General features: G+C 40.3%; 1 protein-coding gene across 1 annotated transcript; it reads right to left on the reverse strand.

Moving 5' to 3' along the window:
• Window positions 1-1,590: 1,590 nt before the first annotated feature.
• On the reverse strand, window positions 1,591-9,621 carry LOC128022569 (R3H domain-containing protein 4-like). Its single transcript, XM_052610261.1, has 8 exons — window positions 9,472-9,621; window positions 8,481-8,635; window positions 7,964-8,082; window positions 7,776-7,890; window positions 4,160-4,245; window positions 3,964-4,049; window positions 3,744-3,799; window positions 1,591-2,928 (listed from the first exon to the last, which is right to left on the reverse strand). The coding sequence occupies exons 1-8, from the start codon at window positions 9,513-9,515 to the stop codon at window positions 2,825-2,827; spliced, it is 765 nt and encodes a 254-aa protein (XP_052466221.1). The 5' UTR covers window positions 9,516-9,621; the 3' UTR covers window positions 1,591-2,824.
• Between the last annotated feature and the right edge of the window lie 2,433 nt (window positions 9,622-12,054).

Consider the following 12,054-nt stretch of genomic DNA (forward strand, 5'->3'; position numbering starts at 1 on the left):
GCAAAACTGCTTCAGTCCCTCGAAGGTGACGCAGTTGGCGCTGACATCATCAGGAATCTGTGCGCGCGGCAACTGATCTCACACTGATGGCTACTAAACACTCTGCTCAAGCCATTGGCCGTTCCATGGGGTTCATGGTCATCCATAAAAGGCACCTGTGGCTTACCCTAGCTGACCTGAAGGATGCTGACTGCAAGATTCTCTTAAACACTCCAGTCACTCCCTTCGGCCTCTTAGGTGACATCATTGGAGTCAGTCACCATGGAGTCAGAAGTGCGCCAAGGCGATGAGCCACGTGATGCCCCATCACTCACTCCATCTGTCGTCTACGAGGTCCCGCTCTCCTTTGGCACCTCACCAGGCTCAGGGACCAGCTAGACAGCCCGCCGTGGCGCCCTGCCCCGAACCGTACTCTCGTTTCAGCCGAAACAAGCAGTGGTCAGGTCCTGGAAGAAAACATCAGGGTAAGAGGAGTAGCCCTCGCCGCTACTGAGGCTCCAGTCAAAACATGCCATCAGTGGCTACGGTGGCCGTAGAGCTAACTCGTCCGCTGTGTCAGTTCCTGGATGCGTGGAGGGTTATTCTGGGCATTTCACGGTGGATACTGGGAATAATTCAGCATAGATATTCTCTTTAGTTCAAAAGCAGACATCCCCGCTTCAGTGGTGTGGTCCCGTCACTGACTTTGCCCCAAAACTTTCCCATTCTGAGACAGGAAGTTCTCAGTCTGCTTGAGAAAGAAGTGATAGAGCGTGTCCCTCTGAGCGAGCAGGAAAGAGGGTTTTACAGCCACTACTTCACTAATTTGGATACGCTGGGACTGCGTGTGAATATCCAGAAGAGCGCGTTTTTACAGAGTCAGACTATAACATACTGTATCTGGGATTATGTTTGGACTCGATGGCGATGCGAGCCATCTCTTTCAAAAAAAGGAGTAAGATGGATATAGCCATTGTAGTCCAAATAAATAAGGTATTTTAACTTATTTGAAACCAGTGCTTAGTTTGTGGTTCATTGTTCAATGTGGTGATTATAAAACCAATAAAACCCTTTTTTTACTACTGTACTAGGATTTCTAGTTGTGTCTTCTTTAGGAAGGCCAAACAAAGTAGTTTTGCTTTCGCAGTGAAACACACAATGTCTCCATGACTGGGCGCCGACAGCAACTACAGCAAGAAAAAAAGTTATGCCAACTTTTCTTGAAAATTTGGGGGATGTTATGTAAATCTACCCACACAGTGAGGTAGACAAGTGGGGGAGTGTTTAAACGAGGTGTTTTAGGAGGGCGTGGGCGAGTCTAAACTTTAGTAGAAAATATCTCTTTGGATTTGATACTTTAGTCTTTGCAACTTCACAAACAGCTTGTAACACTCCAAAGAGAACGAAAAAAAAAAAGGATCACATCATATAACCCCTTTAAATTCATCAGGGTCATAAATTCAGACAGGATTGGAACGATTGGAAGTAAGTGAAGACAAAATGAAAAATTTGAGGTGAATCCAGAGGCAAAAAGGGAACCAAGTTTTAACCAAACCTTTAAACCTTATTTGTAATGTTGCATCGGATCCCTAAAATAATAACACAGCATGATTTCAGTTAAAAACGTAATATTTTAATTGTCTTAGGTACAGATACTCACCACAGAAACAAAACTACATACAATTGAGTGCTGCTATGTATTCATGTTCTACCACCACACTATAAATAGCAATGAACTCAAATATTTTAACACTAGTATAAATATTATTCCAAAAAACACCTGGTTTTCAGGTGATTCTATGAGTAAAGTCAATGTTTAAAGTCCACATTCATGATGGTTGATGCCTGAGAATCAGCACTGTAGACACACACACACACACACACACACACACACTTTGGTTCTAAACACCAAAATAATAACTGCTCAAGTTAAAATATTTTTTTACTTTGTAAACCATAACCTTGGCTTAGTGTATAAATACAAAAATGCATAACTGACAAATAAGCTGCGTACAGGTAAGGCATAGTGCATGTTGGCAGATCCTTTATGGAAAAAATAAGTGTGTGACCTGATCACAGCAGATTAACAAATATGACAAGCACTGTTGTACTCAAATTCAAGTTACAGAATGCTGGATATAAAAGGTCAACTGATCACTCTAGTTGTCAGGCAGGATTGGCGGAAGTAAATTAGCGATATTACAAGTCTGCACATATTCAAATGCATGTGAACTGTAAAAAATTGTGCAGTAAGAATAAACAGGATTCACAAGTATAAATGATCAATAACTGCGTAACTATCATGATATTTGTGATACATGTGCTGACTTATATGATGTCATCCTTTAGTAGGAGCCTGAGTTGTACATTTTTTGACAGTGATTACATGTGGCTTGTATAACATTGGAGATGGACACGAATATCTAAACCCATTTCAATTCATTTTCCTGATAAGATTGTGAACATCAAAAACAGTAATCAACAAATCATTTTCTGCCTTGTCTCGAGGACACACAATTTTGTTTCTTATTACATACAAGGATTCCATGACAGTAAATGTAAACATTCGTTCTGCAACATGGGAAAAAATAATAATTTATAAAGACAGTTGTAGTAACAACATCTACTAATACATGCTCCAGAATGCATTTAAAAACTGAATGAAAGAGACAGCGAAAGAGTACAATAAGTTAGCCCAGTCTCTCTAAAAGGGCAAGGCCTGTAGGCAAGGACCTATGACATAATGCCATGTGCACAGTTCATGCAGGCCAGGTCAAGGCCAAGCTTTATTTTTAAGGGCAGCGGTGCCGGATCTGGCTGGATGAACATCAGTGGCACTGGTTGTTTAGCTCAGCTTCTCCAGGTAGGCAGAGAGCAGAGGCTGAGGAGGGAGGAACTCTTCCTGTTTGTTGACCACCTCTGTCTGTCGAGCACCATCACAGTCAGAGCCTGCAGAAGATCACACACTCTGGCTCACACAAAACTGTCATTACTACTGTTGTAGAAATCAGTTATTTTAGTATAGCTGGTTTTTTGTCATTATATATGTTTTTTTTTTAATCTATATCATTTTTATGTATGCATGTGCATATTTATTTATTTTTATTTTAGTTGTAGTTATTTCAGTACAACAAGCAAAAGATAAGAAATGTTGCTTTGGCAAGTAACTGATATAAAAATTAGTTTAAGATTTATTGATATATTTATATACATTTATTTTAGTTAACTAAAAGTAAAAAAAATATTTTATATATAAATATATATAGAATTTTTTCCCCTCTTTTTTTTTACTTTTAGTTAACTATAATAAACAATGGTAGAAATTACTGTGTGGGAAAACTCTGTTGCTCACATCTAAATGGCAGGACCAGGATTTATTAAAATGTCGAATTAAATATCACAGTATCACAATATTTGAGGGGCCATTTAAATTTGTAAGCAGTGTTAATGTGTTCAGACAGGATGTTAAAATGTTTTTTTTTTTTTTTTGATAATACTGAAAATTAAAGCACAAGATTAAAACCAGCATTTTGATTTTGTAATGTCCTCCTCCAAAAATCTGGTCCAGTATTAGTGGCATGAAGTGTAACATCAATGAGAGAAGAGTACTGAAGGTTATCCAATTATAAGTGAAGCACAACAGGTTTAATGTGTATAATTGATATAAACTTAATTAGGAACCTTAACAAATCAAAATTCACACTAGCCTCATAAGAAAGCAACCATAAATGTCCAATGTTTGAATAATGTAAAACTTGACTCACTAGCAGAGGTCAGAGCCATGTACTGACAGACAGCATGAAGCAGCAGTCGCTCATAACTGAAGAAACACAGATACATCCAGATCAAACCGTGGCACCCTATTCATACCCTAACATGATGATTTCTGAAACTAAATCTCAAGCATGCATGTATTACTAGTTAGCAGTGGTCTGAATTAGTCTGTGGAAGTGAAAGATGCATTAAGTGTGGTAGTCTGTGCACCTGCTGCTGAGTTTGGTTATGTAAATTGAGTGTGGATGAGCCATGAAGAATCCCAGCAGATCGGACTCCAGACCCTCCAACACTCCCTTAAACAGAGGAAGCAGCAGAACAGATATCAGACAGAAAAAAAGAATGACAGGACAGGAAAAAATGATATGGGGAAATAAAAGATCAAGCAAATGACAAAGAGAGTCACCATGGGAATCTGTCTGCGTCTCAGAGTCACACGCAGCCGCCGATCAATTCTCTGAAAACATTCCTGAGCGCTGAAGACAGGATTTACTGCTCAAAAGAAAGGAAAATACATTTCACTATAATTAAATATACAATAATCCGCGCTTCATTGAATTAATAAAAATGAAGTGTGCAATTTTTTATATTGACAGAGACCAAAACTGTGGCACAAGCAAAACATTGCTCTGTTTGGATGAGCGTCCTGACACATTAATATACACATTAAAAATATGATAACATTTTATTTCCAATTTTTATTTAGGTTTCTTGAAGGTCAAACAAGCTTAACTTAAACCATAACTTATGTGCTAGATGTACAGTGGCATGCAAACGTTTGGGAACCCCTTTCAGAGTCTGTGAAAATGTTAATAATTTTAACAAAATAAGAGAGATCGTGCAAAAAAAAAAATTCATGTTATTTTTTATTTAGTACTGTCCTGAGTAAGATATTTTAACATAAAATCTGTTTATATTTAGAAAAATAAAATAGAAAAAAATAGCTGAAATTATTAAAATAACCTCATTCAAAGTTTGGGAACTTATTGTTTTGAGATGGTTGTTCATGAGTCCATGGCTCTGAACAGTTAAATGAGCTTTGTTCTCAGCTCTGACTGAGGTGCTCTTAAACACAGTGCCAAACCCCTAACTGCAGCACACATCTGCTCCGGGTGTGTGTGTGTTCACTGATGTTTGTGTGTGTTCACTGCTGTGTGTGTGGACTTTGGATGAGTTAAATGCAGAGCATGAATTCGGAGTATGGTTCACCATACTTGGCTGTATGTCACTTCCTCCATGTCCTGCAGATTCTTCAGCTTTCCAGCATCGTTTGCATATTTGAACCCTTTCCAGCCGTGACTGTATGATTTTGAGATTCATCTTTTCACACTGAGGACAATTGCGGGACTCAAACACAACTATTAAAAAAGGTTTAAACATTCACTAATGCTCCAGAAGGAAACAAGACGATTTAAGAGACGGGGTGAAAACGTAAAAAAAAAAAAAAATTTCTTCTTATTTTGTTGAAATATAATTTTTTCCCACTTACTGCCCTTTGGAAGCATCAGAAGATACTTGCATGTTTCATAGAAAACAGATTAAAGAGGTCATATGACGCTTTTTTAAAGATCAATATTTTGTTTATTTGGTGTAACAAAATATGTTGAGATGTTTAATGTTCAGAAAACTTATTTTTCTATTACTGTACATTATTGTAGGTCCTCTATGTGGAGCCTCTCTCAAACATGTCATTTTCTTCTAAGTCCCTCCTTCTGACGAGAGCAGTCTGCTCTGATTGGCCAACTGACCCAGTGCATTGTGATTGGCTGAACACCGCAAGCACTCGTCGGAAATGTAATGCCCCTTTCCATAATCACGAGCTTCATCTTTCAAAATAGATGTAAAGATAGTTAATAATGGCCTTAAATTTACCATCAGTTCAAGCCCTAATGAGAAGCAGTCATGTGACAGACAGTGATGAAGCTCGTATGTGTTTGCAGTACACAAGACACGGACGGTTAAGACAGCTGACTTCACTGTGTGACCCTGGGTGCTTCTCAATATCCCTCCTCGTCCCCTTGCTCCTTCGTCCTCCATCCTATGACCCATAAAACCGAATCGAGCACAGCCATCTTAAAGGACATCTCAATTCTCTAATTGCACCACGAGGAGGCGAGGATCGAGGAGGCTTCATGAGGAGCGATGAGCGAGGATAAATATGTGTATCCTATGCAGAAGTCTTTTATCGACTTAACGTGACGCACATATAAATTCTCCTCCCCCTTCACATCTGTTGTATTAATTTTTATTTTTATTTTTCCTTTTTACTTCAAATAAACCATGCAGGTCATATATTTAAAACAGGGCATCTTGCTTTATTAATATTTATTATGAATGTCTTAATTAACAAACTTTAACAACATAAGGGCAGATCCCTTTAATCACAGTTGATGACACTTAAGTAACGCTGAAGGGAGTGAGGATAAATCATTTCACTTGATTCAAGTCCTCCATCCTCACGTCTTTTCCTTGCATCCTGAAGAGGTGGAGCTAAGACACGAGGAAAGGAAGAGAGGAAAGAAAGCGAGGAAAGGAAACAAGGATGCACAAATAAGAATTGAGAAGCACCCCCTGTCTCTCTCTCTCTCTCTCTCTAACCACACACACACGTTCGCGCTAAACTAAACTAAACGACATACTAACTACATACTAACATTAGCTGATTCAACAAGTGCCAGATTGTCACAGCAAAGTCAGAATGAGCTCCTCTCCTGGGTTCACGAAACAGTCGTCATTTTAGATACACAAAGCATCTCCCTGACATGACTGCTTCAACACTAACTGCGGTTACTGAAATCACGTCTTCTTTCTTTGCTGAACATTTGGGCGGCATTACGCACATATTTCCACATCATGATGTAGACATGTGGGGGCGTGTTTGCCATGCCCCCCTAAAACAGCTCATTCAGAGTCTTAACTTTGATAAAGAATATCTCTTTGGATTTGAGACTTTAGTCTCTGCGAGTTTACAGATCTTCTTCATGCACTATGAGCTTGTAACACTCCAAAGAGAAAGGAAAATTTTAATCGCATCATATGACCCCTTTAAGAAAAATTTACCTTGATCTTCAAATTCAAAAGGTTTTCACCCCCCGGCTCTTAATGCATTGTGTTCCATTTTCACAGATTCTGCACATTTCCCAAACATGTCACTGTATGCCAGGTCAATGTTATAAATAGGGATGAGAACCGAGAACCAGTATTTTTATTTTTTTGGACCGTAATTGGGTCGATACCGGAGTACCGATAAAAAGTGAAAGTCGTGACATTTGCCAAGTATGGTAACCCATATTCAGAATTGGTGCTCTGCATTTAACCCAGAGAAGTGAACACACCGTGAACACACACACACAGCAGTAAGAAGTGAACACACCATGAACACACACCCGGAGCAGTGAACACACACACACACACACACACACACACAGCAGTAAGAAGTGAACACACCGTGAACACACACCCGGAGCAGTGAACACACACACACACACACAGCAGTAAGAAGTGAACACACCGTGAACACACACCCGGAGCAGGTGAACACACAGACACACACACACACACAAAAATATGAAAGTCACTTGGGACCAGCAACTGTTTAGTTTCCCACATTCTCAAAATAGCTTTTTATGCTCAACAGAAGAAACTTCAGGTTCAGGTTTAAAACAACTTGAGAGCGAGTAAATTATGATACAATTTTAAAGAGAAAAGAGAAAAATAACTCACTGCTCTTGACTTAAGAACATTAATACAGTTGCTAGAGTTCCCATCCCTAGTTATAGGTGAAGCCTTAATTAAAGCTGTTCATCATATAGAGTGATTTTGTGACTGTCAATTTCATATGGATTACTTTTACGATTTTAATGTGTGAAGATTTTGGTTGCATGGACTTTCAAAGGATGGACAAAAATGATGAGAGGATATAAAAAATATCTTCATTTGTGCTAAACAAAAGTTGTAACTGATGAGCAACTGTCTTTCCTATTAGGTGTAAACTGGGTTTGTGTGAAGAAATGCTGTCAGACCTTCTCTTTGGTCTTCATGGCTCTTGTCTGAGTGAGTCCTCTGGGCCTCCTCCTCCAGCAGAGCCAACAGTCGCTCTTGCTCCTCCCCAGAACGATTCATAAAATCACTCCAGTACTGAGAGACGTGAGAGAGAGATAACAAGTCAAAACATTCCTTAAATCACAGCAGTTAAAGAAACCTGCTTTACCTCCACATAGTTTCCATTGGTGCAGGCTTCAGTGAAGATGGTGGGCAAGGCTGTTTCATGCCCTTCACCATCCTCGTTAGAGCACTCGTCCCGTTCCAAAAGATTGTCCAGAAAACGAGCTTCACCGAAGCAGAGTTGTTAATATTAAATATTAGAAAAACATAGCTAAAACTCTTTTTTTTTCCCGAGCCAGGCAAAGAGTTTTTTTTTATGCATTTGGCAGATTGCTTTTATCCAATGCAACTTACACTGCATTCAAGATATATACACACACACACACACACACACACATATATAAATATATACCTCATGCATTCCCTGGGAAACAAACCCATGACGTTGGCGCTGCTAGCACCACACCCTACTGATTAAACTACGACAAGGTGTAGTCACATTTTCTCTGCATTTATCTACATTTACCAGAATTTGTTCTGTAAAATAAAAAAATAAAAAATCTACATATTGCAACAGAAATCAGCTCGTTCTGGAGTTTTGTGCGAGGGCAAAAGATTCTTACTGTTTTCCTGTCGTCTCAGACTCTTCTTGCCCTTGGCTCTGGGAGTGAGGTCAGAGTTACGAATGGCCTGGTTAATAAAAAACTGCTTCTTTTTGGCTGGAGAAGCACGTTTTGCAGGAGAGCTGGGTAGAGACGAGCAGCGTGGCTCATTCAGGCTGCAAGACAAACAGGTATCAGATGCGTCTTGTTTTCACTGAACCATTCTTTATCTCACAAAGAACCTATTTTGCCCAGTTTGTTCATTATATACAATTCTGAATGTGGCTACAAGTAGTAAATTGGGATATTGGTATCAATAAGAAAAATTTAAAACATATGCATATGTGCAAAACAGCTAAAGATCCTGCACATGCTTAAATTAATTTGCCATAATGCATCAGTGTATTTTAATGCGGTCTTTCACACTGGATAGCTGTAATGAAACTAGTTTCTTCAGTGGAGACCCACTCCTATGACTTATTTATAGCAACAGCTACAGGCCAGATCTTTTACCATGAAAATAGGTCACAGCTTATCTCTGCAAAAACATATTCAGGTTTTAGTTTTGCCTTAAGAGTGCAAAATCAAATTATCTTATATATGTATGATTTTTCCCCCTTTGTTATTGTTTAGTGAAGAAGCTGCCATTGGTCACTAATGAATAAGAAATTATGAGAAACATTTAAGACTGAATAACTTACTAAAACACGGTTTGTGTTCAGTTTACTCAGATTTTTCCAGTTTAAGTAGTTCAATCATAACCTTACTGTAAGTGAGTTACATAATGATCATTTAGCAGAGGAGCTACACATTAAAATCACTCATTACACCGCGAACACAGTTTTAAACAAATACATAAGTTATTTTAATAATGTAAAACCGTGAACGCAAAGAAGACTTGAGAGACGTATCTGATGTTTGTTTTTATATTTGGCTAATGAGCTTTACCGGCTAACAAAAACACCTGACGTGTTATGTGATGAGACAAATCAGATAATTTAAATAGACTTACATTAAATCCTGTTCCTCATTGTTATTGCTATTTAAAAAAACCATCTCACAGTCTCTCACAAAAGCACGACAGTGACACAAACAGAAATTAAGAAGGATAAAAGGTCCAGAACAGCTGCTGTAAGCCCTGATGGCTAATGGCTAATGCTAGGGAAAATGGGCGGAGCTTGGGTGACCCTGCAGCCAATAAACATTCTTTGCTTCAACTTGACGTAATATTATATTACATGATAGGTATTAGTAGATTTTACATTTATTTGACCATTTAATATAAAGTGAGTATCTTGTAACTGGTTACTTTCATTTTTACACAACTTTCTACCTATTCTAGGTAATTATAAATAGTCTTGAAGTGTTACTAGTACAAATCCATTTTAGTATGAGCTCAGAAAAGCTGCATAATAATTATAAAATATATCAATTTACATCCCTATATTTAGGTATTTTATGATATGTTAAGGTCTACATATTAACATATCAAGATCTGGAGAGAGAGAGAGAACTGTACAAAAATCAGGAAATAAATAAAAACCCATGAAGGAAGATTTTGTGTCTGATACCATCTATCTTATCATTTATAAAGAGGTCTGGGTAAAAGATTTCCTGCCAAAACACATACATGATGCCGTGCATTATCTTCAAGTTTGAGAGTAAGAACAGAGATATACAATCAATGAGGAATTTCAGAATTACCAGGAGATCCAAACTGAATCATTAATTGATTGCTTTTAAAATAAATTACATTCAATTAAAAAAAATAAAAAACAAGTAAATGTAGACGAGGACGAAATTATGGAGGAACTCCCGGAGCACCTCGTGGATAAAATCCTGGAAGACGGAGGGGGCATTAACAAGTCCATACGGCATCACGCAGTACTCATAGTGGCCAGTAGGGGTGATGAAGGCAGTTTTCCACTCGTCCCTCTCTCATATCCGGATGAGGTTGTAGGTGCTGCGGAGGTCCAACTTGGTGAAGACAGTGGCACCACGGAGATGTTCCAGGGCAGCTGGGACGAGGGGAAGTGGATATCGGAATTTGATGGTTATGTTGTTAAGAGCCCGATAATCAATACAGGGGCGTAAGCCTCTGTCCTTCTTTTCGACGAAGAAGAAACTCGAAGCAGCAGGGGAAGTAGATGGACGAATGTAACCCTGGGCCAGCGGCTCATTGATGTACTCCTCTGTGGCCTTCTCCTCCGGAATTGAAAGGGGGTAGATCCTTCCTTTAGGCACTGGTTCACCCGGCAGCAGATCGATGGCACAGTCCCACGGCTGGTGTGGAGACAGCTTGGAACCCCGTTTGGGGCAGAAGACGTCACTGAAGGGTGCGTAGCATGTAGGGATGGAGATGGATTGGTTTTCCACTGGGCTCTCAATTGAGGTAGTATAAACTGGAAGAGGTGCAGGGGAAGGTTTGGCTGGGACAGGACAACCGGTGATGCAGCTCCGGAAACAGGAATCGCCCCACTTCAGGACTTCGCCCGTCTTCCACGAGATGACCGGGTTATGCTGCTCCAACCATGGGCGCCCTAGGATGATGTCAACGGTGGATTCCTCCAGAACCAGCTGATGGATCTCCTCTTGGTGGAGTAGTCCGGTTGGAGGGTAATGGGACCCACACTATGACGCACACATTTTTTATTTAACGGCCTTCTGGTTATTGTGTGGACCAGGTAGGCTTTAGTTAGTAGTGAGTTTGAGTTGACGGCAGAGGGCACCTGAGATGAAGTTGCCGGCTGACCCAGAATTGAGGAGGGTGGAGACTGGTTGAGAGATGTCAGCGGCAGTAAGTGTCACAACAGTGGTGAGTGGTTTCATTTGGTACTTCGAAGGGAGAATGGCACTCACCATGGGACTAGGAGGACGGAGAGGGCATAAAGAGATGATATGCCCCGGGGATGCACAGAAGAGGCATAGATTCTGGGCCAGCCGTCTTTGTCTTTCAGCCGTAGTGAGTCGATAGGAGTCGACTAGCATCAGTTCTTTGGCTGATTCTGGGGAGCTGATGGCCTCTGGTCGGCAGAGTGGCGAGGTGGAATTGGCCTGGCCCTAGTGCTCTTCTAAGCACGACTGCATACAGGTGACGAAGCGGATGGAAAGTTGGATGAACCGTTCAAGCCCGATGGTATCCTCGTATGCAGCAGATGCAACTGCACTCAAGGTTCCAATCCCTGACGGTAGGTAGACAGCAAGGCCTGTTCGTTCCATCCACAGGTGGCCGCTAGAGTCCTGAACTAAAGAGCATATTCATTGACAGACATTTTTCCCTGTTTCAGGTTATACAGCTTCTCACCAATTGACGAGTCCCAACCTGGTCTGCCAAAAACTTCTCGGAAATGGTCGATGAAGCTGGCATAAGACTGGATAACTGGGTTATTCTGAGTCCAAATTAAATCTGCCCACAGAAGTGCTTTACCTTGCAGTTGAGAAATTACGAATTCTACCTTGGATCTTTCGGTTGGGTATAAGTGCGGTTGCATCTGCAGGACAAGCGAGCATTGACGAAGAAAACCACTGCACTCTTCCACCGAACCAGAGTAGGGCGCCGGCCTGGCCATGGGAATGGCATGCATGGCAGGTGAGG

Source organism: Carassius gibelio, chromosome A11 (assembly GCF_023724105.1).
Source record: "Carassius gibelio isolate Cgi1373 ecotype wild population from Czech Republic chromosome A11, carGib1.2-hapl.c, whole genome shotgun sequence".
Classification (NCBI taxonomy): domain Eukaryota; kingdom Metazoa; phylum Chordata; class Actinopteri; order Cypriniformes; family Cyprinidae; genus Carassius; species Carassius gibelio.